This window comes from Lissotriton helveticus, chromosome 3_1 (genome assembly GCF_964261635.1).
Source record: "Lissotriton helveticus chromosome 3_1, aLisHel1.1, whole genome shotgun sequence".
Taxonomy (NCBI): domain Eukaryota; kingdom Metazoa; phylum Chordata; class Amphibia; order Caudata; family Salamandridae; genus Lissotriton; species Lissotriton helveticus.
Genome location: NC_136061.1, coordinates 432174140 through 432201636, shown reverse-complemented (window position 1 = coordinate 432201636; position 27497 = coordinate 432174140). Strand labels below are relative to the sequence as shown.

Sequence of the window (27497 nt, the reverse complement as noted above, 5' to 3'; positions counted from 1 at the left end):
TCTCCTCCAATCAGTGCGCGGCCTTGAGACTAGTGGGTGGCTAGTGTCCTCAGATCCCGCGAGCAGCTGAGAGCGGCGGCGAGAGGGCATGTGTTCGGCGAAAGACTTTGGAGGACTATGGCATCAACAGTCCCCAGTGGTCGAAGACAACCAACGGAATAGAGGTTCCAGCGCCGACCCAGTTAATATATACGCATGCGTGCTACGCTCTGGCATCTACAAGGTTTGTACCTGAGCAAAGTTTTGTGTGTTATCTGCGCAGGACAGAAGCACCCACACATGCGGTAAGATGCTGCTGTTTAATTACTACGCAGGCGCAGCCCAATTACTCCACTGTTGATGCCTTTCGTTAGGAGGACACGTGTGCGTCATGCGATGGGTGGCTTTCTCTGGCCCAGTTCTTGTTGTCACTATCCATCCATAGTGTCGTTCACCAGCGTCTTACTCTATACCTGCCGGCTTTCTGAGGGTGGACAGGTAAACGTCACCGAATGTTAGGGGCAAGGGGTTCACCAACATTTTTAGTTGGATGTCAGATCATATGTACTCTTAGCTGCCAAGTTTCAGAGTATTTACGTGTGAAATTACCATTGTTTATTTGTGACATTCCATGCTTTATGTGTGACAGACACTATGTACAAAACTTAATTGCGATTGAAACCCTGCGGTAAAAACAACCCTGTAAGGCTAAACTCAGAATTTGTCCCACCTTGTACTATATGAAGCTTTAGAAGTAAGAGCTATTTTTTGTTTAAATGTACTTGCACGTAGGAAGCGCTGCTCACTGGTGGCATAATGTCATTGGATTAGAAATTAACTGCCTCTGCAGATAGCAGGAACTACCCATCATCATTCTCGTAAAACAATGTACACTGTCCCAAGGTTGTGTCCCATCTATGTTTTGTTGTGCAGCATGCCATCTGCTACAAAGTAATACACTGTGCCGTCTGGTACAGCATGTCTCCTCTTAGTACTAATATGTACTGTATAAACCAGTGGTTAGTTTGGGCGTACCCTGCAGCACATGGACCCGTACTTGTTCTGAAAGTCGAACAGTGCCAAGGCGGCAGAACGCGGGGAGCCGGGGCTTGACTGCACCAGAGGGCATGTGGTGCTAACCAGGTTGGTACTAGAACTGACAGGGCACACCTGCAGATACGGTCGAGGCATGAGAGGCTCCTCCCAAGAACTGTCCTGCACGGTGAGTCTGACTGACTGCAGCAGGGCAGGTGTCTTGAGGGGGTGGGCTGGCAGCCTTCAAACGGAGGCCCAAGGTTCTCGGGGGGCAAGTGGCAGTCTTTTACCCCGATCTAGTAACTGCGAACTGAGGGGAGTTGAGAGCCCAGCAACATTAGCATACAAATGCACATACAGCTGTGTCCAATATACAAGGCACTACTGCAGCCCTACAAAAAGCAGCCTGACGGAGCTCAGCTGTGTCGACAACAAGAGAACACATTAACCATGAGCCGCCCCGCGACGGACCCTTCACATGTAAAACAAGTATTGGCATTGCCAATAGGTCTCGCCTTTGGGAACTTGTAAGTAAAAAAAAAAAAAACTGAAGTGTAAGACTTCACATTTACATTTACTTCATCCTAAATACGAAGTAAATGTAAACGTGAAGTCTTATACTTTCTACTTACAAGGTCCCAAAGGCGAGACGTATTGGCTATGCCAATGCTTGTTAAATTTTGACAGGAGAGGGTTTTCTTGCTAAATTATCGCCAGAATGTCCACACATAGGTGTGAAGAGGAGGTACACCAGCAATATCTCTTACCTCCTTTTAATACCATCAATGTACCATTGACTATAATTACAGCTTTCAGATCACTTTCTAACATCCAAAATGTAGACAGATTTTTTTGTAATGTTAAAAAACAGAAATCTTTTTTTATTGCAAAAGGCCTACCTCAGCATGGCTCCAAATCCCTTTTTCTTGGCTTTCTTCTCCTGCTCTTCATTCTCTTCTTTCTTCTTCTTCTTCTCTTTCACATTTGACTTTGCCTTCTCCTTTTTCTTGTCTTTGTCTTTCTTCTTTTTGTCTTTCTTGTTTTTCTCTGTGTCTTCTGGCTCTGGGTTCCCTTGGGCAGCTGACTCACTGCTGGGAGTATCGCGGCCAGAAGGAGAACTTGCTTCTGAGACAGCATCTGCACAGGAGGAACACAAGCAGAAAAACCATCAGATGTTACCTAGCCATTTAATAAACTATGTTTCCAAATAAAGCAAACCATCCAGTACATGATCGACAGTCTTGATACAAAGGCAGGGTTATTATTGAACAGATTTGTACCAAATTAATAAAATCATGTAGGTTGGAGAAGCGTAAAAGGAGTTTTCATGCATGGTTTTTATTTTATTAGTACACAAAGAAATGTTCTCTTGGAATATCGGACACCATCCTGATAAATGCCCGGGGGAAAGAAAGGGAGATGGTTTGGTGTAGAAAAAGGTATTGGTCACCTGAATAGAATATGTGAGCTACACCCAGGCAACAAGCATTTCCAGTGAAATCGAGATGGGCATCAACTTATTTTGTGATTTTGCTTGGAAAAACTGCCAGATGTTTGGGAGGTTAAAAGAATTAAGAGTGGTCACCACCAACTGACACATGCATTAGATGTCAGTAGGCACATAAACTCTGATAGGCAGAAGAGGAGATGATTATCTAGCATCCTGGAAGCAGATAAAAAAAAAGAACACATCCTTTAGTAAATTCACGAAGCTCGTTGTTGGGTCATATGTCCAAAGAGACCAGATACAAATATTAGTTGCAATTTGTACATTAATATTCTGAAACTTGCAGTTATTTTGTGTTTCAACCTATGTACTAATTGGCCGTTCCACAAAATCCAGGTGCAGGGAATAATAGAACAATCTGCCTAATGAATATTAATTAGGTAGGTTGCAATTCGCGACCCCATATGATTGGCTACAATCACAGGTATGGTGTCCTTTAAGGAACAGCAGACCACCATCCTTATGTTGACATTCTCAAATTGGATTCTTTTCCAAGCAGCTTGTATTCCTTAAAGCAACTGGTGACTGCTCCCCTCATGGCCACCTGACACAGTACCTAGAGTGGAAGCTGTCCAATGAGGACAACCTCCTCTTTGTGAATTGGTTACCACCTCCTTCAGGAATCCATAATTTACATTCTCTAATGCAATTTTCTTTAATATGTCAGACCTGATGAGGGATCATATGGCAAATCTGAATAATTCATTTGCTCTAACTAAGATTATAAGCAAGTAGCTAGAGAACTGTGAAAGCAGTAGTACAGAAATACTAGTCAAACTAGGAAAAGCATATTTTGAGGTTGAGTGCAATAATAGAAACGCGGACTTTAAGAGACGTTCCTTGATTAACCCCTTGGGCACGGCCGCGCTTCTGCGCCTGTGCTAAGAAGAGTGGGTGGGTTCATGACGGCCCCCAGCCGTCATCAGCACACGCCCACCGAGATGCATGACGGCCGGGGGCCATCATCAGCATGGAAGGGGTTAAAATCGAAAAACTATAGACAATAAATTTAGGTTGCAAAAATAAGGGGAAAATTAAAATTTAGAAGCTAGTGGGGGGTGGGCTTGAATTTTTGGAGTACTTTGATGTGCTAAAGTCGAGGAAAGGATAATTACATATTTTGGATACAGAAGCAAGTGGTGAGAGGATGCAATACAGATTTGACAATGAATTTCCAATATAGCTAGGTAGTTCACTAAAAAAGGATGAATGAAACCAAAGAAGTACTAATAATATTTGTTGATTGTGTTTATTCAGGGCTCCTATACCGCTTTGCTGCACTCAAATGTATTTTAGAGATAGCAATGATGAACAAGGAAAAAAAGAAACAAAACCATAATTTGGAACGAAAGAAAAGGAGTGGAAAGAAAGCCAAGGTATCCAGCAATGAACAAATGAACAATGGAAAGTAAATTTCCCTTAGAGGTTAGAAGCCCACATGACGAATGATAGGCCACTGTTTACCAAATGCTCTTTCAGCTCGTTAAGCTCCATAAATCATGGTCAGCCATTTGGTCTTTTGCAGTAGCACAGGAAGCTAGGTCTCCAGGAGAAGTGCCTTGCTAAGTACACCACATGGCCCTTTCTCCAGTATCATAAAAACCTTTGTGTGCCAAAGCTTGTGCTTGCATGCAATAAGTGCAATGCAGGAGATAAAGCAAAAACAACCTTTGATTTCTGCTCTTCAGCCATAAACCAGAAAATAATAACCCTGGTGCTGTGCCTTCACTAACAGGTTGGGAGGGATAACGAGCTTCTCAGAGTGGGGGTAGTTGGTTGGGTTTTGAGGAGAAGAACCTGCACAAGAGGAAGATAGGTAAAAAATACATGCACTCTCATGAAGTGCTGTATAAAAAAGAAAAAAGTAGTTCCCTAAATGGGAGCAGTGGAACAGTACAAGGCAGTCAATCAAAAAGGACCGCTAAGAGGTTCCAGCAAAGCTGTTCTACAGAATTTAATGAAGGAACATTGAGCATGAAGAGCCACAAGCACTCGGAAATAATGTTTACCTCAAATATGAGTTGGGATAAAGGGACAATGAAGAATGAACAAACTCTACACAGATTAGTCAGGTGTTTTAATGGGGTAGTTTGGTAATTGTGACTCAAGTGATAAAGAGCTTAGAAGTGTTGTAGTGAACGATGAAGAAAATTTTAAGCTATGAGGGAGACTACTTAGAGGTGGAATAGTGCTGAGGAGAATGTTTTTTTTTGGAATTTATATAGCGCAAACTTGACCCAAGGGTATCAGAGCACTTTACAGGAGCACCAGTTGTATTACACATTCATTCTTTTGTTAGGCACGGGGAGGTTAAGTGATTTGCCCAGAATCACAGGATGTTGAGCGTTGTTGCAGAGACTCAAACCCAGTTTCCCAGATTTGAGGTCGATCCGCCCTAACCCTAGCCATTTGGCCACATCCTTAGAAAATGGGTGTCTGAAAAAGGTGATGTTATGAATGAAGTATCCATGGTTGATTAGAAAACAATCCTATTTTAAATATTTCACCTACAACTCGCTAACATATTGTCACCAAAGAAGATCGCGCGTGGATGTTGATCAATAGCGACCATTTATAGCATTCCCATGAGCAGTAACAGCACAGCAGACTGAACACCATGCTTAGGGTAAGCAACAATTCAGATTTAGTAAAAGGCAGCCCAGCTACAATTCAGCCATACCAGTGAACAGAGCCGATAAAGTAGGGCATAGCAATATGTAATTTAACCCAAACCACTGGGATCCTCACCGGCACATAAGCATTCAGAGCAGTGGGGTTTAATCATTACCTAATGTATAACCTATTATAAGGGGTCAGCTAAAGATGCTGAATACGGTGCTTCCTAATGCAAGAGCCAAATTAAAGAAAATACGTAATTAGGAAGGACCATCTCTAGGTCTGCGCCACACTAGAGCAAAAAATGTAATTGCACACTACTGACATCACAAAGTGGTAATTGCACGCATTATCCATTATTACTGGGCCATTACAGCTCTTCCTTCCTGCTTGACTTGTCTTCACTCTATGCCCTCTGCTCTGTCAGCTCGCGCCACTCAATCAGGTCACATTAGGCAGGGTGTTTTGATTCACCGCACACGTGAGGGTATGAAACATGGAACGCCCACAGCGGAAAGAAAAAGAGAAAACCGAGAAAAAGAATGTGGGACAATAGATACAGCGCTGCATGTCTTCATATTGTGTCTGTCTATATGTGCTTATCGAACATGTTATACTGTGTTCCTTTCTGACAAAACGATATACAATGTGCAAAATTAAATAAAAATATTTTCATTGTTTATTTCTTTTTTAAACTGCTCCTCTAGATACTGGTTTGTAAAGCCTATCACCTATCCAGGTGCCCCTATGCCGCAGGGATGAACACAGAGCTCACACCACTCCTGATGTAGCGGTTATTAAATCACTGTGCCTGCAAGCTTCCGGGCATTTTGTGAACAAGGCCGCCATTTTGAATTTATTTTTAACCAGACAAACTGTAGTGAGTACCAATTCAAACCTTCTCACCAGTTGCCTAAAGAGGTTGGTAGAAAAAAGGGCCGTCCAACTTCCCATCCCCTCATATCTTACCCTTCACCCCGCCTGCGTCAAATGAATAATGGTAACATGTGGTATTACTAAATACATATCGTGCAACATGGCGTGCTTTCATCTGCACATACAACTAATTTGTTGATAACAATTCAATAACTGTTTTCTCTTTATTACAGTTTCAAGGATTAGACTGTACCAATTGTCGAAACACCTGCCCCTGTTCCTTCACGCGAGCAGAGCGTGGCTTCTCTGGTGCCCATAGAGACACACGTGCGTGCCTCGCAGTACTTAGAAACCCAGTGGCCGCTCTACTGTAGGTTTAATCAAAGCGTAGTGAGGCCTACCCTCGAAGCCACAAAGCAGGCTTTATAAATATTTAACACACCCATCGCTCCATTTACCGGAAAGCTACACTTCAGCAGAATTTCTTCATCTAGCACAACAGGAGAAGGAAGAGGGGCTCTCTTTAGAAAGGAGGCCTCCAAAAATTGAGGACCAAGAATTAAGATTACATCCATGATACTGATGAACAAAAACTGTACCTGGTGCACCTGTTATATACAAATATTTCTATTTCGGAAAAAGAGGTATTGTTTCACTTTCCTCTAACTCTAAATATCTATTTTAATGTGTATTCAAATATTCCTAGGGCCCATCAGCAGTGTTCTCAACAGGCAAGGAGGTCTTTATATGACAAAATATTTCCTAATGATGAAAAACACACTGCAACATAAATAAGTACTCAAGTGAGAGTATTGTGCTTTTTATTCGGTCGCATTATTTTAACAGGCAGATGCCAAGCAAACAAGCATTTGCAATGCAATAGGTCTCGCAGTTATGAGAGTTTCAGCTATTGGCATTGTAAATAACAATGCCTTTTATTTATGGTTTTTAAAGAAAAACAAATAAAATAAAAAGCATTATTATTTGCAATGTCAATAGCTCAAACTCGCGTAAATGCGAGACCTATGCTTGTTAAGAAACAGTCTGGGGAGTCCTATCAGACACATAGTGAACACCAAAAGTGCTAATTTAAAACAGGGCCTGCCACTCACTGTTTTGGGGAGGAACGAGACCTGAAAATGCGGGACAAATGAAGGTCATAAACCAAACAAAAGCAAGATTTTACAAACAAATACATTTGAACGAAACACCAGCAGAATGGTTTAAATACAACACATTTTGAAATTGATATAAAAACACAGTGAGGCAAATAACACTTTTATCGATATGAATATAGGCATCATTAAAACTGGATAACTTCTTGGGCAGCACTGGTCTCCTGGTGAAGCGCTTCCAGCCATATTTCCTCACTAAAAATGCGTGAGATGCTTTAGGTGGACAGTGACACTGGCACTCAAGTCAGTAAGCCGACCCCCTAACCTGACTCTTGAGCCCCGCAGCTCCCTCTGACAATATTGCGTATTGTGTCCTGTCCCAAGGCTCAGATCCAAAGTATCGTGAAAGGTGAGTTCTTTAGTCAGTGGGCAACCTCCAAGAAAGTGGGGCAGCGGGTAGACAGCAGGGAATTCACTCACAAACCCTCAGGATAGGGGAGTGAGGAAGCCATAGCCCGTGCGCGCCCCAGTGTGAGCTTCTGCCAGGACACGCAGATCGAGGCCCCCTGGCAACGCTCTCTGGCCCTTGGCCTTTGAAATGGTCATAATCCCATGGCCAGAGCTCCACTCTTCCCGGATTCACCATGGTACTGATGACGCTGCAGCACTCTCCCACCCCGCGCACCACATCCTTACCAAGCACCAGTGAGGTAAGCCCAACAGGATGCCAGTAGGGGAGGTTGGGAAAAGACGGGGACATGTCTGCTGGTTAGGCTGCATGACAAGTGATGCGGCAGCCAGCTTCCTAGGAGCCCGCAGCAGGGGAGGGGGCCTGGACGGGCGCCCCACACCGCCTGGAAGTCTGATGTGGACCGAGCCATCTGGAAGGGAGGAAAAGTGAAAGCGCGCCATGCGCGCGCTGTGTTTAAACGCCATCCCTACGCGGGACAGGAGATGTGCATGCGTATGGAGTGCACATCTCCTGTCCGTCCGCGTGCACATCTCCTGTCCCCCTTCGGCAGAGAAACCGACAACAATAGGTCTCAGCGCATGTGCTGCATTGCTAGGCGAGACCTAAAAACAGTAAACCCTCATTGCAACAGCCGTTCCACTTTCCCGCGTTTGACTCAGCCCTGAAATACCAGCTTTCAAAGCTGTGGTGCGAGTAGTTCCGGAGACACCAGACCTAGACCTGAGTGTGGTGCTGTGGGGAGCTAAAGGCAGCTGCTGCACTTGACACCCACCATTTCACATACAGGAGCTGCAAATGATACACCCGGCTTTCCCCAAACACCATCCACCAGCAACAAGCACCAGGAAAATAAGACACACAGAAGATGCAAATGATACACCTGGCTCTTCCCAAACACCTTCCACCAGCAACAAGCACTAGGAAAATAGTACACACAGGAGCTGCAAATGATACACCTGGCTCTCCCTAAGCCCCACCAACAGCAACAAGCACCAGCAAATTAAGACACAGAGGAGCTGCAAATGATACACCTGGCTCTCCCTATCACCAGCAACAAGCACCAACAAAATAAGACGCACAGGAACTGCAAATGATACCCCCAGCTCTCCCCAAGTCCCTACCACCAGCAACAATCTCCAGTAAAATAACGCTCTAAGTAGGAGTTTAATGGATGTAGAGTGGCCTGTTATTTCTTAACAACTGGAAACAATAATTGGACACTACACTCATGGGTCTATGTGTTACTCCCCAATCCGGGTGGAAATTAACTCCTAATCTCTGGATTTCGGTACAGGGCATTCACACACCTTACACTGTGAAACTTGTAACTCAGGCGTAGGTGCTTTTGAAGTAACAGGCTACTTACGTTGGTTGTTACTTCCTTGATGTCTCTCATTCGGTGTCCTGGGAGGGTGTAAGGTTGAAGAGTCAGATGTTTCATAGTCATATATGTTGTCTGGGTTCAACACATTTTGCAGATAAAAACACAGCTTTATTGCAGGTGACGTTTTCTCTTCAAGTCATTTAAGCTGGCATTTTTGTTTTCCTATGGCTTGTGGAAGTGAAGAAGCAGTTGGAGAACCCAGGAAGCACAAATGACGTATCTGCCGCTTTAGTCCCAAACCAAGGGGGGGGGGCATTGCAGGACCCTTAAGGGGTGCTCGAGGTGGAAGGAGGAAGAGAGCAGCTTCTGTAGGGAAGAGCTCTACAGATAGACGTGATGGCGGTGTAGACAGCTTCCAAGCCAGGGTTGATGCCCAGGACCCAATTTGTAACAGAAACAGCACTCAAGGGCCACTGAGGCAGCCACGTGTCAGAGGGAGAAGGAGAGGTTAAATGTCTCCTGTTCTCTCTGTCTCCATCTCCATCACACACTCTCTAAGCCAGTAGCTGACACATGCAGCATAAACATCCACCCACCAACCATCCACCCTTGACTGCCAGTGTGAGTGACTCTGTATCCAGGAAGCGGGTCTAAGACATCCACCCCTCTAAGAGTGCTGCTACCACGAAAGTTGCACCTTGGATTCCTCGACAATGTGTAGATGAGTGTGTAGATAGCGGTGCATTGCTACTGCCGTTAATCCCTATGTGCCACCCACTGGTGTTAGTTAAAGGATCCATGCAGCTAACGTGGGAATGATAAATGTCTCAAATCCACCTGTCTGGACTCAATGAAGCACATAGCATCACTGGCCTCAACATGTAGAGCACCGCAACCACATGGATTTTGATGTTGCAAAACAATGGGAAACTCTTAAAGAGGAAGGGATCCTGTGGAACTGCAAGGGGAAGTACACTACACTCATGCTTGAACTATTTTTTTTTTGCAGGTCACACGAACTATTGAATAACTGATCATTTTAACTGATATTGAATAAGAGAAAATGTTCGGTACACGGTTCGGCAGTCACCGTTACTAAACTCTATTAAAGAAGACATATCCACTACCACTATGGAAGGTAAACCTATTGATCTTTCATCTAAGATAGCATTAGTAACAGTAGAGTAGCAAGGCCAATTGGCTACGCTTAGAATAGACTGGCATAGAACCTAGTTAGTTCATCGAATGAATAATAGATACTATTAAGCAAGACCTGAAACCCTGTTTATCTGAGACAGCTAATTATAGGGATAGATTACAAACTCCATCAATGACCTTTCAGGCCAGCAAGGTTTCAGCATTCTAGTTCTTCAACATCAAAAAAGCTTCGATTTGCCTTAAATACATTCCCAAGTGACTGAGCATTCGTCACAATTCTTAGGAAACAACACCAGACGCGTTATCTGCCAGGAAAAAAGTGCTAGAAAGAGGAGGCAGGGTCCACGCTAGAGGTAGCCGCGGCCACTAATAATTGTGCATTTTTCTGGCAGATGATTCGTTCTGACACACAACACTGCTCCCGATTTAGTTTCAGATGTACCGATGCAAGGATGGGTTGAATACTTTTCTAGCATTTTTAGCTAACTACACAACTCGGTTCACTTAGGCAAGGACCCTATCAAAACAAGTACAACTCTTAATGGAAGTCAGTCACTAATGGTCACTCTCGATGAAGTTTAGGGGCTATTAAGAAAAGCACCAGTGGGAAAGCAGCAGATGAAGTTCTGGTTGATTTATCTGCCGGGTTTGTGGGCTCCTACTCTGACTCAAGTATTAAATGCAGCTGTAAATAGATATATTCCGATTTTTAAAAGGGGTTCTAAGAGTGATCATAAATGCACATTTCCCTCCTAGACTCTTCTGCTAAGTTCTTGGGTAGAGTGATTCTAGAAAGATTAAAACAATGGGTTGAGGATAATAAGGTTCTCACGAAGTCAGAATAAGAGCCCAGAAGGAGCCTGGTAATGGTAGAAGAGTGTGTAAATTTATATCTCTTCATAGGGAAATATTCGAGGGCTTAGACCGGCCATATACACTTGCCTTGTGGCAAATTTTGTCACCAATAGGAACACCGCTAGAAATAGTGTCACTATTATTGCAGCAATATAGGAACCTATCAGCCAGGATGAGCTATGGGCCTAATGGGGAATGCTCTTCACTATTTAACATTCTGAGAGGAGTTAGGCAAGGGTGCATATTGTCACCCTTCTTGTTTTCCTTATTTATAATTACCATGAATAGTTTGCACCAAGAAGTGCTCGCCGACTCTCCACGAGTGGAAGGAAGTCCAGTCCCTGTCCTTTGTGCTGATGGTGCTGCACTATTGTCAAGGACCGCAAATGGCCTACAAAGACAAATGCATCGCTTCGCGGCTTTTATGGAGGACAGGGAACTTAAACTCAGTCTAAAGAAAACCTATACAATAATATGTCAACGTTACACCCATTCAAATGGTTACTTCATTTTCTCATCCAGGCATTCTCTTTACCGCTAATGGGTCATGCACCAAGCATATTGAAAATAATAGGCTGAAGATGACCGCTACCTGTAAAGGTATTTGCAGACTTGCCACTAAATTAGGCTGCAAAACAGTTCTCGAGATGGTCTCAATTTATAGAGCCAAAGGTGTATCTGCAGCTTCTTATGGCAGTAAGTTATGGGGTTTTACAGATATCACTACTCTACAAATGCAGGAGAATATATATTTTTTATGACTACTTGCCATACCACAATCTACACCAGCCTATATAGCACAGAACGAATTGGGTAAGCAATATTTGGAAGACCTACTAGCAATGAAGCCTGTTCAGCTGTGAAATTCTCTTTGGAGTAAAGAGGAAACCACGGGCCTAATTAAGAGTCTGGCGGTCCGAGGACCACCAAATTGATGGGGGTGTGACTGTCCGACCACCATATCACAACTTTGGCGGTTGGGCCACCATTGCTACGCGGCAGCCACCAGGGAACCACAGTTCACTGGTGGTGGCGGGCCGACCATGGCCTCAGCAATATGCTGGTGGTGCCACTGGGGCACCAGCATGCATATTGTGAGTTTCAAGACCACCAGCGGTGTCATAGAGGTCTTTACTCCATGAAAAAGCGGGTGGTCCTGAAACAGAATGGGCCTACAGGGCCCCCTGTTACTCATTTGCACGGGGATGCATAAAGGGGGGCACATCATGCGCTCTATGTGCATGCACTCCAGTTCATGCACAGCATGGACTTCACAGTCCATGACACGCAGGAACTTTTTGTCGTTCCCACATCAGTGCCCATTTTCAGAGGTGTTGCCATAGGACTGCCAAAAAGAGCCCGAAGACACATGGAAACTCGTAATCTGTCGGGAGGTGGGCACATGGGTTTGGCATTACGGGAGCGGATCGCGGGCAGGACTGTCCGCTTCTGCACTGCCAAACTCGTAATAAAAACCTAAGTGTACAAAAGGAATAATAAGGGATTGTTTAAGATTAGACAATGCATTGAGAACCATGTGGCTCTTGTACATCACCAGAGATATGGCCCAGTTTAATGATCTTCAAGTATTAGATTAACCTAAGAGTATAACACACGTTGGAAAAAGGGAAATAATGCTTTTACTTCTTAAAAATAAGGTTAAAGCTAGATATGCCAATGACATTACCAGAAACTTAGTTGTAGGATACCTCTCAGTGGCACAACATGAGGGACTACAGAGATACCTAACACCGAATCACTTCATCCTGATATATCTACGATTAGGCACACTTAACGTTTGGAAGCCTTTCCAAAGATGAAACAATGGCCAGGAATCCTTTCCAAAGATGAAACAATGGCCAGAGGCAGCTGTTAAATATCCATGTGATGGAAGTTTGACTCAAAGCACAATGCACTTTATTTTATTGTATAGCTTTTATACTGGAATTAGGACATTTTATTTAAAACTATTGATCTTAGCTAATAATATTAGAAACTACAATGAACAGTATTTATTTATATGTTTCCTGGAGGATTCAAACCCGGGTCTTAGAGATGCCTTCTTTATATGGAACGCCCTTTGCATTTGGTACAACTTCAATTATACATATTAATGTCATTTTCAGGCATCATATGTGATTAGTTGATGGCCTAGCATTTTATTAATTCTGGAATTGGCGCCCATTGTGTGCAGTGGCCTTGTAGTATAGCTATAATGCTCTCTCTTGAAAGTCTAGAAAGTTCTTTATTACCTGTGTAGTCGAGCAGTGCATACAAGGTAACGCTAGGTGTCCATTGCAGCCGAACATGTGCCTCCGCTTGTCCAGCCAGTGTGGGGAAGCGCCACAGTGATAGGTGCATCTGCAGCGCCAACGTTAGGCGCGCGTGGCTGCAGTTTTGCCCCTTGGCCTCACAATGTCCAACAGTGATCACTCGATGCTGTGCGTGTGTCACCAACAGTCCATGACACTTTTAATAGCGCCCCAGCGATGCTCAAGCGTCTCTGCACTCGCAGATGAATGCGCAGAAGTTCCGTCAGTGTGGGTGCTCAGAATCCATAAATCGTTTGCGTGTTTGCGCTGAAGGCGCTGAAGGTGAGTGTGGTGCTCTGCGGTTTTGTGTCCTTGCCGCGAGAGGCAAACGTGTGTGTCTGCTCCCGCCGATGCCCCTGATCGGTCCTGGCATGTACAATACGCATTCCACAAACACGGCGTGGTGCACTTAGACGCCACACAGTGCCTACGTCAAACGCCCCAGAACGCAATCCCCCGCACCACACGCCCACTTCAAGCACACGCCCATCGCTGTACAGCACAACGCCCACGCCCAAAACTGACTACTTTCGCTTTACAGCACAACGCCCACGCCCACAACGGACTACTTTGTCCCTAACGGTCTTTTTCCCTTGTAATGTATATGTTGGGCTGGTGTATAGCCTATGTCCATCTGCTTATACTCGCCGTTCCGAATCTGTATGCGGTGTTCCGGTTGGCGCTGTGGTACCGGAGCTTACCCGCCTCAACGGTTTGGGCTCTCGCTTTATTATATTAGTATGGATATATATATATATATATTGATACCCCTCGGTTCCTTTTCGGCAGAATTTGCAGCGCTCTCTCGCCGGTTCGTAAATACCCGCGGCAGAACCACGCCGCATTTAAATCCACAACCAATTCCCACAGCTGGGAGAAAAACGGGACAAACTCGCGTTTGTCTTCACTTGTGTGCTTTTTTATTTAATCCTCACAGCATGGAGTTTCTCAAGCAGGCAGGCACAAATCTGCGCGTTTTTCGGGATAGCATATCCCGTGTTCACGATCAATTTGGCTCCAGGCTCTCAGTCTCAATATAGTGAGTCACATTATTACATCATTTCCTGTTTGATGTTATTTTGGCCCTCAACCTTCTGGATGATGATGTTTTTTGCAAATTTTTTAATACATTTTTTTATCCGTCTGCATAGCCTATGTCCTTCTGCTGCAACTGCCCTTTCCAACGCTGTATTGGGTGTTTTGATTGGTGCTGTGGTTACTGAGATTACCCGCCTCAAAGGTTTGGGCTCTCTCTTTATAATATTAGTATGGATTAGCAGGACACAGTTGGTTTGGGGGTTCTTAATGCTGTAGTGATTATATTCGAAAGTTGTGTTTTAACCGGTTTATCGCTTCATTTCATATTAACGTATCGGACCCTACTAAAAGGCTTTGTTACTTTATAGAGATTAGTGACTAACCTGCAGGACTTTTTAATGGCAAGTCTGTTTTAGCAGGTTAACCACTTCATTTTATATTAACAAAGCGGACCCTAGATAGAGGTTTTTGATTTATAGGGTCTAGTGGCTAAAATGCAGGCCTCTTTAACACCATGTCAATTTGGAAGCCATAGGGTCAATATAGTATGGTAACTGCATTAGTCGATCTTATGTTTTATTTAGACCCATTCCAACACATACATGTGCACTAGCACTTGGTGATCCTATTGGACTGGTTTAAACTCATAAATTGTTTTTGCACTTTATAACAAGTTGGCTGGCCTTATATGCTGCCACGGTAGGTTTGTGCTGCTACTTTTTGTCCCCTACTGATGATGAGTTATGAAATGTTTTTGAATTGGGGGATATTTTGCTCCCATTGCTAGTAATTCTGTCGTTTTAGTTTTTTACTATTTCTGCACTCTTTGTCTATGATGAGCTTTGAAAAATGTTAACGTATCGGGATATATTTTGCACGTATTGTTAGGGTTATGTTAGATGTAATCGATTTGATAGTGTTTTTTTTATACATTATGGAATTTTTATGTGCACTTTTTCGTTGTATTTCAAAACTGAATAAAGATTTTAAATCGAATCATCTAAGATACTATTTTTAAAGTCCTGTCTGGATATTTTATGATTATACCTAGGTTGTGAGTGAGGAGTTCGCCTTTTTTAGCACCTCTTCAATTCAAACATCTCTATGCAACTTTTCCTGAAGCTTTGTAGAGATTCCTTTGATAATGGAAAGTGGTTTTCAGGTCGATCTTGATACAATTTCATCTGCATGTGAAGATCATGCATAAAAATAAGACATACGTCCCCCATGAAAATAAAGCGAAGACCATTACATGTTACTTAATTGTAACATATGCCTGTGAAAGATTGACTGATTTTCCTATGCAGGAACAGCAGGTCAAGAATGTACCTTTAAATCTATCATGTTTGCATCAGAATAGAGTGACAAGAGGCTTCATTTCTACGGACCCAATGGTAACTTAAATTAAACATTTATGCTCACAAACACTGAAAAAATATGCAAAAAGAAGAAAACGAATAGCTGATATGTATTGGACGTAAATAGTAGGTATCCTTCAGGTAAAAACTAGGAGTCCACATCCTACCATCATCCTGATCATCAGGTCCATCATAGGATTTGTCGATGGCAGTTCTGAAGCTCTCGTTGCAGCCACGCCCACGCACCATGTGAGGCCTGGGCCGGTGGAAAGGCAGTTCATTCTTTTTCACTTCTGCCACTGCTGTCTGCAAGCTCTCCAGTGAGCTTGACTTCTTCAGGCCCAAAGTAGGACCAAAATCTTTGCTTGGAGATTCTGAAGGAGAAAGGATAAGAATCATTTAAAATTAGAACAAGAACCAGTACCAAAAACACCAACTAAACAACAGACACTATTAGAACGCTGGCTACTCCATTCCCACTGATGGCCCTCACAGATCTATATGAAAGGGCAACCAGATAGAGAATGCACTGTGATCCAAGAGTTAACGTTATACAGTATAGATAAGATTTGCAATCTTCAGAACTAAAAAGCAAAATCAAACTAAAAGAATAAGTAATAATAACCTATGTTCCAAGTCTTCATTACAGTCATATTCATAAAACCTCCTCAACATACTACTACTAAAATACAGGTCTAGTAGTTGGTCCTCACAAGCTTAGAAAATGCATCATGGGTTAGAGCAAGAAAGGAAATGCCCCCCGCCCCCGCCCCCTCCGCACCCTTGCTGCTGTTTGAACTGCAAAGGTTAGCTATAATCAGTTGAATGGGCCCCTCAGTTCTCTGGGTCCTAGTGCTACCCTTGTTGGACCAATAGAAGCCATGCCTCTGTGCCCCTCATTTCGGTTTTTAGGGCTCGCCTGCTGATGCGCTTGCGCATAGCTGGCGAAGCTCTATAGTGGCTTATCCAGAGTTTAACCACTGGCGATTCCATGCAGTGCATGTGCGCTTTTTAGGCCATTGCGCAAGCGCAAGCCCTAAAAAGCGCGTGCACAATGCCACCAGCCGCCTGCCTGCCTCGCATTACCACATCAAAGGCAGCCAGCCTCCCTCCCACAAGCTTCTCAGCGTGCGCTCTGCATTTCTCCTCCCAGCGCATTTCTCATCGCCTAATTATTCACGGACGGCCGGCCGTACTTTCAGTTTCACGGCCACCAGGCCATGTCTCCTTTTATGCTCTCTGATGCTGACACATCAGTTGCATCATCGCTTCTCATTTAAATTTTTTTTTAGCATGTTGTACAGACTCTAGCTCCTGTATGACGTGGTACATGTAACATGGCCTACTGGCAATGGTGGCAGCATTGCTTGTTTATTTAGCCTGTCGCTTTGCCGTCTCACACAAACACACACACAGCCTTTCCCTGTTTGCTTCCTGGCATCCCTGCTTCCGCCTGCTTCTTAAAAAAAAGCCTCTGTCTCTCACCCCCAAGTCTTCGCTGCACTTATTCACAACTGGCGGCGAACTAGCCTTCCATCTCGGAGTCAGTTTTGTTAAGATACACTTTTTTCATCTCTTCCCTTTGACCGCCCACATTACTAAACGTTTAATACTGGAGGTGTCTGCATTTCACTTCCGTGCTCCAAATGCATCAGCGCACATTTACTTTAAAAACATGCAGCTCCTCGCATCCGGAGTCTCTCTTCTGGGGCCCCTTCCTTCCAGCCCTCACAAGATCCCCACACCACGCATACCTTATCTCCTTCATCGGGCAATACATTTTCACAGGCTGCCCATTTGCTTTGCTCTCACGTCCTCTCTCCCTCTGTCCGTGTGTTTCAAATGTATGTTATTTAAAATGCAGAGTACGTTTTCATTTTTAATTTACCCGAGAGGATTCCTACAGCCCTTTTTATTTAAACCGACCCTCTCCATTTACCTTTTAAACTTTTTTTGCAAAATGTTTTCTCTCATTCTAGAGTCCCCTCCTCCTACTACTAAAGATACCCCTTTATTTTCATTTTTTTCTCTGCGTAATCTCTATTTTCATTCATGCTTGTTTTAATGACCTACACCCAGTGACTGCAACACTTTTAATGTTGGGCCAGGCTACAAATTTTCCCAAGTTTACTGACAACGTGGCCTCTATTTACAGTAGATGCTTGGCCACAGTTACTTCCAACACTTTGCACTGGCACTTCTTGGGTTGCCTTGTCCTACAGCTAAATTCGAACTGTTCTGAACTAGAGTCTCATAATTTTCACAATTTTGCAGTAAAACGATCAAAGAGGTACTAACTTAATTTCGACATCATTATTGAAGTGCAGTTTATCTGGTCTTCCTCAGTACTTTGTACATCTCTCTAGAGATGTGGCCTAACGACCAGAGCTGACATCTAAGTCACGTAAATACAAAACATGTTGCATTACAAATGCTATAGGTGTCACATTCGCGAAAGTTATAACTATTGGCATTGTAAATGACAAAGCTATCACTTTAGCTATTTTAAAAACCAACACATAAATAAAATATTTGTCATTTACAAGACCAATAGCTCCAACTTTTCTAATGCGAGACCTATTGCATTTCCAATGCTTGTTTTTTTAGGTATAGGCAAGACGTCAAATGTGCACGCCTAGACTGACACCTCTCTGCAAAACCACCTCACCTCAGAAGGCATAGGATTTTAAATACTTGTGGCTGTATCAGAAGGCGGCTTTGTTGGTCAAGTGATCAAATAATAAATATTAGCATTTTTATTTAAAAAACGGTCATGCCACCAAAGTTAATGTAAAAAAAACAAATCTTCCCTTCTCAGTTTTGGCAATGCTCTCTTATCAGGGTATGTAATGGGAGGTCTAAAGATCCAAAATACTGTGGTATGGCGATTTGCAGACTTAGGGTTAGCTCACTGTGCTTCTATGGAAGGGAAACAATTCGCCATAGACAATTTTCGTTTTACACTAAGAACACCGAGATCTTACTAGTACAACACTTTGTCTGTCATGAACCAGCACCCATTGAAGAAGGGGGAGCACTTATTCACATCTGCCTCCACAATTGTGTATCCTCTACTTTTATAATATGGCATTTTAGGAATTAAATTATACTCTGGCGCTACTAAGCAGAGATCTTTTTGACTGTTGCTTCCATTTCTGATGCATGTGTTTCTAGCACCTTTCATGCTGTAGGCTGTATTTTATAAATGGACATGAACAAAAACTACTCTGGGCTGCTGCGTCCTAATCTGCTCAAGTGTACTAACATCTGGACTCTGAGAACATAAAGCAAGTAGGTATTCCATCGTGGTGACGTCATACATTTCAAACGGTTCCGAATGTGGCTTAGACATTAATATACAACTTTATAATATGTTGCATCCAATTGCAATCTTTCTTCAGTTTCCATTATCCAGGGAATGAAGCAATCTCCAGGAGGAGGGATTAAGGTAGGCCGTAGATCCTCACTGCTTCCTCTCCGTATTTTTACATTTGGTTGCAGTAGATTTTGCACCAATTCCGTGATCCACCCCTCCATACACTACAGCTCTTTTCGTTGTGACACTACGCGGCTAAGAGGAGGATTGAAGAGGGCAGATACTGAGCACCAGGGGAGAGGATGTCGCCTTACGGCTAGAGCAGTCGACTTCGAAGCTGTGAAACTGGGTTAGAGTCTCGGCAATGATGCTCAACATCCTGTGATTCTGGGCAAATCACTTAATCTCCCCTTGCCTAACAAAAATGAATGTGTCCTCATGTAACGGAACTGGCGCATGTACAGCACTCTGTTACCCGATGTCTCGGGTCTAGTTCGCGCTATATATGAGTCTAAAAAAAAAGAAAAAACACTGAACAGGATCAGCGGTGGCTCCTCAGCTATGGCGGAGGAGCATCACCCCTTTTTGACAATACTGGACAACTTCTGTAATTTGCAAAGAATTTGACAGTGAAGAAGAATGAATAAACGCATGGAGTTTCATCCATTGATTCATCTGCTCTTACCCCACCTATTTTAAAGTGTTGTCAGCTAGAAACAACAACAGTAGAAGAGATATAGCTGAAAGGAGTGCGTTAGCTGTATATAAATGGCCAGCGAAGGGGTGAAGGGGATGAATGCGTTGTCCGCAATATGCCCCGACCAACAGTAGGGTGCCCCTGCCTACCTAACCGGGACAGTGAACGTGAGCAAGCAACCTGCAGTCTCTGCTGTTTCACAAGGCTTTTCAGAAGAAAGAAACATGTCTTCAAGGGTAAAGAGGGAAACAGGAACACTATGTTCACTTAGTTCTTATGTTTCTATAGAGGCCATAAAGCTTAGCTTTCCACTCAAACATAGAGCATAAATCACACACTTTGCGTGAAAGACAACTGAGGGACAGAGAAAATACAATCAGAATATGCTTTATTAACACAATAAGCCGACTACAAATGTATAGAATGCATTATACTTTAAAAATCTATTACGAATATTTAGGACAATAGACAATGTAAAAGGGCCTGTGGTACTATAGACCTCTTTGCAAGGAAATTTACAAAAATATAAAACTGCATTTTATATTCCTTCCCAGACTTTAATTTGACAAAACAATTCCAAATGTGGTTGCAAGGGTTTTGGATGTAAAAAAACTACTGATAGTGAAATATGAGGGCGGGAGAAAATTAAGATAAACACCCAGGACAGGTAATGGCATTCCCCCATATATAATTACATTTTAACTCCAAATCCTTCTGCAGAGACGAACCAGAGCCCCATTTTCTAAAAACATTTTTTATTGGTTTTACAGCATCCAATTACAAACACCATTTACAATGTCTACCACATATTTCACGCATCAAAATCATCCTCCAATCCCTCCTTATCCCATCTCGGTGGAGCGGACAAGTGATACAACTGTCTTGATACAGTAAGGATTCAGCTACGTGTGTATTTCAATCTACAGTTCTCAATGTTATAAATCGTATCTACTCTATTTACTTGTTCCTAATCGTACCCCCAACCCCACCCTCACCCTCTCTACCGGTGTGTGTTACATTGAGTACCTTATTCAAATCTCACATTGTGAATTAACTGCAACCTAGTGTTTTCCACACTGTACTTTCAAGGGGACTTAGTCATGTATGATAATCTTCACGTATTCCACATCAGACTGACAATCATTCAGCGCCTGTACCAACATTTTCCATGCATTTGCAGATTCCAGTGCCTTCTCATTTTTCAGACGTCTCGCCTGTTGAAATCTGAGTGTACTCTCGCTACTGGCCCATTTTTGCATTTCAGCTTTCCATCTCTTGATATTGGGGCCCTCCGTTGACTTCCAGTGTCTTGTGATCTCTCTTTTGGCTAACAATAACCCCATGTCCACAAACTTGCTTGTCACCTTTGTCTTGGCAGTGTGTGGGAACCAATGCAGTATACTTTTTGCCATGTCAAACGTTAAACTTCTCTCCGTGACCATGTTCAACACGTCCCCAACTCCATCCCAGTAACCTCCCAGTTTGGGGCACTCCCATAACATGTGTTCTAGCTCTACCCCTTCACTTTTGCATCTAGGGCACGCCGCATCTTCCACCTTAAAGTATTTCTTAATCCTACCCGGTGTTAAGTATGCCCTGTGTAATATAAAGAAATACACCAATTGGAATCGCGCATTCCTCGTGCTTTTCCAAGCTCTACGTATTATCTGTTCCCATGTGGTTTCTGGTATAGGTTTCCCAATGCCTGTTTCCCATTTTACCTTCAAGGCATCTAGTGGTGCCAGCCCATCGTTCAGCTTCCTGGAGTACAGGCACGTGACCGCTTTGAAAGTCCCCGCCGCCATCACTACATACTGGCATGCCATCGTCATTTTGGGTTCCGCAGGCCCCTCCTTCCAGTGCGCTCGTAGCGCACGAACCAGCGAGGCATGTAACAGGAATCCTCCTCCAGGGAGATCATACCTCTCTTGCAGAGCCTGGTAGAACAGCAATACCCCGTCCTCATATAAATCCCCAAGTACCTGAATCCCAGCTTGCTCCCAGTCCATCAAGGATGTCCAGTCGCCCCCATGAGGTAATGCTGTGATCATCCCCAATGGGATTTCGGGAGCATATGGGTGTAATATTCCAGCCTTACGTTGACTGCGATTCCAGTACAACCGCAGCGTCCTCTACTCAAGCGTGAGATCAGTAAGATCTAGCTTTTGTTGCAGAATTATAAAGGATAGGATGTGTCTCGGGATTCCTCTGCCTCTCAAGGTTTCAGGGCCTCTGAATTCCATCGCTACCGCTTGTGTCAACACCTGAAGTTGAGCCGCCAAATAATACTGCTCAAAGTCGGGGACTGCTAATCCGCCTTCCGCTTTTGGTCACACTAGGGTTGCTTGGGCCACTCTCCGCCTACCAGATCCCCATAAGAATCCTACAATCATTGATTTCAGGGACTTAAACACCGAGTTTGGAATCCAAACCGGTAATGTTCTAAAGAAATATAATAGTCTAGGCAGTGCTACCATTTTTAATAAAGCTATCCGCCCCATCACCGACAATGGAAGTGTAGACCAGAAAGCCCTGCTGCCTTTTAAGGCTCTTACGCATCTTCCTATATTCCCTTCTAGCATGTCATTGGCATCATGATGTATACGTACTCCTAAATATACCATTTACTTTGGCTTCCAGCTCACTTCTCTGGACCCAGTATGGGGAGGATCCCACCGGGCCTCACTGGAAACAAGCACGTCTTAGCCCAATTCACCCGTAATCCTGAGATATCGCAGAACTCCGATAGTAAGCCCGCTACTCCCTCTAGCGCCTCGTCCGTGTCCTTCAGAAACATCAATAAGTCATCCGCATATAGCGAAAGATACTGCTGGTCCCCTCTAAGTTCCATGCCTTCATAGCTCTGTCCTAATCTGGCCCTTGCCGCCAAAGACTCTATCTCCACTGCAAACAATAACAGAGAGACGAACAGCCCTGTCTCGTACCTCGGGCCACTCGGTACTGGGGTGATATCAGCCCTCCCACTTTCACCCTGGCCACCGCACAGTTATACAACACCCTAGTCCAGTTGACATAGTCATCCCCCAATCCAAAACGTCCTAGCATCTTATATAAGTACAGCCATTCCAAGCTGTCAACGGCTTTCTCTATATCCACTGAAAGCACCGTTGGTTTCAGTGCCTCAGTCTGGGCCTCCTCCATAATCCTCACTAATCTCCTCACGTTAGTAGCTGTGTTTCTAGTGGGGATAAATCCAGCCTGATCTTCATGAATCAGCTCAGTCATGTGCTGCTGGAGGCGAGTCGCCAAGATCCTACTCAAGATCTTGTAGTCGGTGGTCACATTACGAACCAAAGCCCCATATTTTTACATTTTCTTGCATCTCCCAACAGCAAATGATGGAGTTTTAGTTTTTTTCCCTTCACTTCTACTGTCCTTCCTTAGCCCTCCCAACTAAAGGGCATCAATGCTTTTAAGGCAGAACGTAAGGTTTTCTACTCTAAATGGAGAACCAAGATGTGGATAAGCAGAGGATTCGTGCAAGAGATTAACCTGCCAACAAATCCAGGTTGGGGTATGTGCTGTCAGCAAAATACCATGTAACAAGGTATGAGGACTAAAAATATACAGAACGGGTCTATGGAACAGAATATCACAAGGATTTTAATCATCAGCGTATAGAATACATGTTATGTTAGTAGCAGAAAAATCATATTGTAGAACCCCTGCTTTACCTTCGTCTGATGGATAATCCTCTGCAGTTTTTGCATTTCATACATATTACTGCTATTCTTCTATGGAGTTCTGTATTAAGGTCAACGGCCCGATTTACACAGGTAAAGGTAGGACAAAAGTCTAACTTTACAACTTTTCGGTATTCACAAAGGTAAGTTACGAGTGGTATCTTTACGACTGTGGAGGTTCCGCACTTGAGTGGAATCTCCACACTCAGGACGGAATCTTCGCACTCTGGACGGATTCTCTGCAATCGGAGTGGAATTCCGCCCTAGTGCGGAGTTTCCACCCTGAGTGTCGAACCCCTGCAGTTGTAAAAGATACTACTCGTAACTTACCTTTGTAAATACCAAAAAGTATTAAAATTAGACTTTTGGTCTAACTTTACTTTTGTGAATCGGGCATCAAGTTCTTTGAAGCTAACAAACGATGATACACAGCAAGTTAAAAACCACAAAAAAAATTTATCTCCAACTCATAAGGCAATGGAGTGAGATTCCCGACTACGGAGGAGCTTTTACCCTGACTTCAGAGTGGCAGTAAGATCTATTGCGTATATGGCCAAGTCGAGAGAAACATTTCTGAGGGAACTGCAGTACAGTCCTAACCCCCAGAAAAACAGGAAGCAGCACTATATTTGAGTTTGTGAAATATATAAGGAAGAGACATATATTGGTTCTATCTCCTCCCACCCCTGGATGTGAGAAACCTAAAACTTGGGGAATATCTCACCACTCCAATAAAGGTGAATAATTAAGACTGAGGTTCAACAACCCCTCCATATTTTACGGCAAAAAGATATTTGTACTTGTCAGGATACAGGTACCTTGGATCCAGAGCAGATTCTTATTGTGCTCTGGGAGACATCGTTTTTAGTCCTGATGAAGGTGCTGTTTAAGCAGTGATACCCACCGAAACGCGTCGATGCACTTTGACAACTGGCATACTGTAGACTGTGAATTACATTTGTTATTGTTAAATTTACTTCTACGAAATTCAAATGTCACCATAATCAATTCTGTCTGATGTATTGGCCTGTTTAGATGATTAGAAATATTTTTTCTTGCAGTTTCTCCCATTACTGTATAACAGTGTTTTTAATCTTTCTATATGTTTTTAATATTGAATAAAATACTTGTATTTTCTTAGTTTTTACCTTTTATGGTGGTGGGGTTATGTTCTGGTGATATTATTTTGTGCATGAATGTGAAGGTTTGGGTCTTGGTGAACCAGTTTGCCCAAAGGGGATTTCTTTCTGACTGTGGACAGCAAAGTAACCTAATATTGAAGTGTAGTCTCCTTAACACCCCAAAAATACACATATGCAATACTAGCACTCATCCAGCTGGTATTCTCCCCTATTAATGATGAATTCAGTGTTGTTGGACGCCAAATAACGAATACCATGAGCAGAAGTAGTTGAGTAACTACCTACCAATTTATTTAGTCTGCCACCTCAAAGGTGTACAACACCACGATTATCAGCAGGGTACTCCTGGAGGGAAGGGGCATCTTGCTCCAGTAGTGTAGCAAGGGTACTTTCTTAGCAACACAAATGCTTCTGCCCCTGGGTTGGTAGCAAAAAAACAGCAATAACTGGAGTGCAGCAGCACCCTTACACATCTTGATCACAATGTCACTGCACCCAAAGACGTTTTAAGACATGGGTAAAGTGGGCAATTGCTGTTGGTCCGCACCGTCTTAGAGACCCTTTGGCAAAAAATGACATTACTCTAACACGGTCTCTTTTTATTTTTCCATCAGAAATTCTCTGTGGCAACTCAGTGTCATTATAAAGATTTTGGGTCCTCAATATAACTGTACTTCAATATTGTTTGGCATCATACATGCGTGAACTAGTACAAAATAGGCAACAAGGAGCCTCTAAATAGGTCTGGCCCAGGGCGCCGAGAATACACCAACTGCACCTGCTGCACAACTGATAGCTGTACCCCGGCCTTGAGCCCCAGGCACAGCAGAGATCTAAGACAGTATTCCCTTGGGTGTTCAGATTGTTTAAAAGAGTGTCTGGCCACTTCTTTCAACAATGGCTCACATGCACTGCATCTTCGCTTCTGTTTACCACTTATACTATGTCATCATTCTCAATATTTGTTATATTATATTTAAAGTAAAAAGTAAAGTTCATTGTTTTAGCCAAACAAGCCACAACAATTCGAATTCAATATTCAACTCAATGTATCTTCAGCAATTCATCATTATACATTATATTTAAAACCAAATTGTATGAAGGGAGCCTTTGCAGCGCCTCGAGGTATGCCTGCACTAAAGTCATGAATGTGTATCTCTTCTGCAGTCTCATCTTCAAACCCACAGAAATTATTGTAACTGTATTTATATAACACTTACTACCCCCTAATCAGTCAAAGTGCTTTTCGGCGAGTAGCACGCTACTCCGGAACCCAAAGAGGATTAGTGATGAATTAGTAAAGGGATTAACTTGAGTGGACATGCGAGTTTGTTATTTGGGTATAACAACTATAGTGGAGGGACAGAAGAGGGAAGGGAGGGAGGGAAACCAAGGTTCGAGACTCGGGTCGACTCCACATCCTGTGATTCTGGGCAAATCACTTAATCTCCCTGTGCCTACCAACAAAAAAAATGTGATGTGTCCTTGTTTAACGTAACTGGTGCTCATGTAAAAAGCTACAATACCTTTGGATCGATTTCGAGCTGTATACATCTGCAAAAACAAACAATGAGGTGTCGAAGCGCTTTTCGGCGAGTAGGACATACGTCCTGATATAAGGTACAGACAACCACTGGCCCAGGTCTGCCCTCTTGGCGCTGAGCATGGAGGTACGTAGATGCACAATATGTACAGGCATAAAGCGGTAAAAACACAAAGCAAATGCAAACACACAGAGAAGGCCCGCAATCCTTAGCATGCGGCAGAGGAGACTCCTGACACCGCCTGAAAGAGACGAGACAGGAGCCTCTTCAGGGAGAGCAGGTTGCTAGGTCACAAAACGCAACCTTCCTTTGTTCGGTAATTGCTGTTCTGAAGTCTGCCATTATCGCTAAATTAGCAAGTAAGGAGATGGGCTCAGATCAATGCGCGGCGCGCGCGGTGCTTGGAGGGGCGCACTCAGTCAAGCCATGTCACGTGCCGAGGCGCAGGCACGACTGCAAATGACAGGGTGCCACAACAGACAACACAGAAGCAATAGGAGGGGGTGAGGGAAAGGGACAAACTTCGTGTTAAAAAGACAGGTGTTCTTTGTCTCTTTTTTGCGAGCAAGCATGTTTTTAATTGCTGGAACGTGGCAAGAGGCATTTAAATAGTCGCTCTTTAAAGTGCAACACATAGTTGAGAGCATTAAATAGAATTCAAAGATAAATATGAGCAACTGCAATATATATCCTAAAATGTGGCGGTGCAGGGGCCTTCTTCCTGGGGAATCGAACCTGCAGGATTTGCAACAGTGCTAGTGTTATGCCGACTAAAGGCAAGGCATGGTTGACTTTATTGTAATTCTCCTCCCAGAATACAAGATGAATAGTTTCCTTGGACCTCATATACATCTGGGAGAAGAGGTGCTTTAGATTTCGCCTAATCCCCAAGTTTGGTGGTTACTGCCCTCAAATCCAATGGCGGCCCAGCTGTGGCAGGGATGGGAGGGCGGAAGTGGTGCAAGCACAGCCCTGCTGGTGTCACTTTTTCACCTGGAAGAGTAGGGCCTCTACTTGGGAAAGCACCTCAGTGCCAGGGGTTTTAATGGTAGAGGATATTAGAATTACCTTCCCTGGGATGCATTAGCACTTTATGTCAGCATGTGCTAAGGTTTACCCTGGTGCCGCCGGGTGGATGTGATGGAAGATGCTACCCAGTCCCCACGTTTTCCTGGAATCCTGGAGAGGAGAGGGCTTCTGCTAGCACTGAGCTGGGAGTCTCCAAACCACTGCTTTATTTCCTGTCCACAATGCCATTTAAAGACTGTGCAGAGAAAACCAAACCCCAACTCTTACAGATGGGGAGCTTGGCAAGCTGTTGGCAGCATGAAGCCAAAGAAAGCATCATCAGTTTATCTTTTGCCCTGGGTAACACAGACACAGACAGCATGTTTGTTTCCTGTGATGGGCTATGGAAACTAGAGGTGATGCGTAACACTGTTTGCTTTA

The 27497-nt window shown here is 43.6% G+C and overlaps 1 protein-coding gene across 1 annotated transcript in view; it reads right to left on the bottom strand.

Moving 5' to 3' along the window:
• Positions 1 to 27497, bottom strand: part of PARD3B (par-3 family cell polarity regulator beta) — a 2182026-nt gene that overhangs the window by 875685 nt on the left and 1278844 nt on the right. The window contains exons 17-18 of the mRNA XM_078680290.1: positions 15813 to 16019; positions 1914 to 2151 (exon numbers count right to left, since the gene is read on the bottom strand). Of these exons, the coding sequence (XP_078536416.1) occupies positions 1914 to 2151; positions 15813 to 16019 (445 nt within the window). The remainder of the gene's footprint in view (positions 1 to 1913; positions 2152 to 15812; positions 16020 to 27497) is intronic.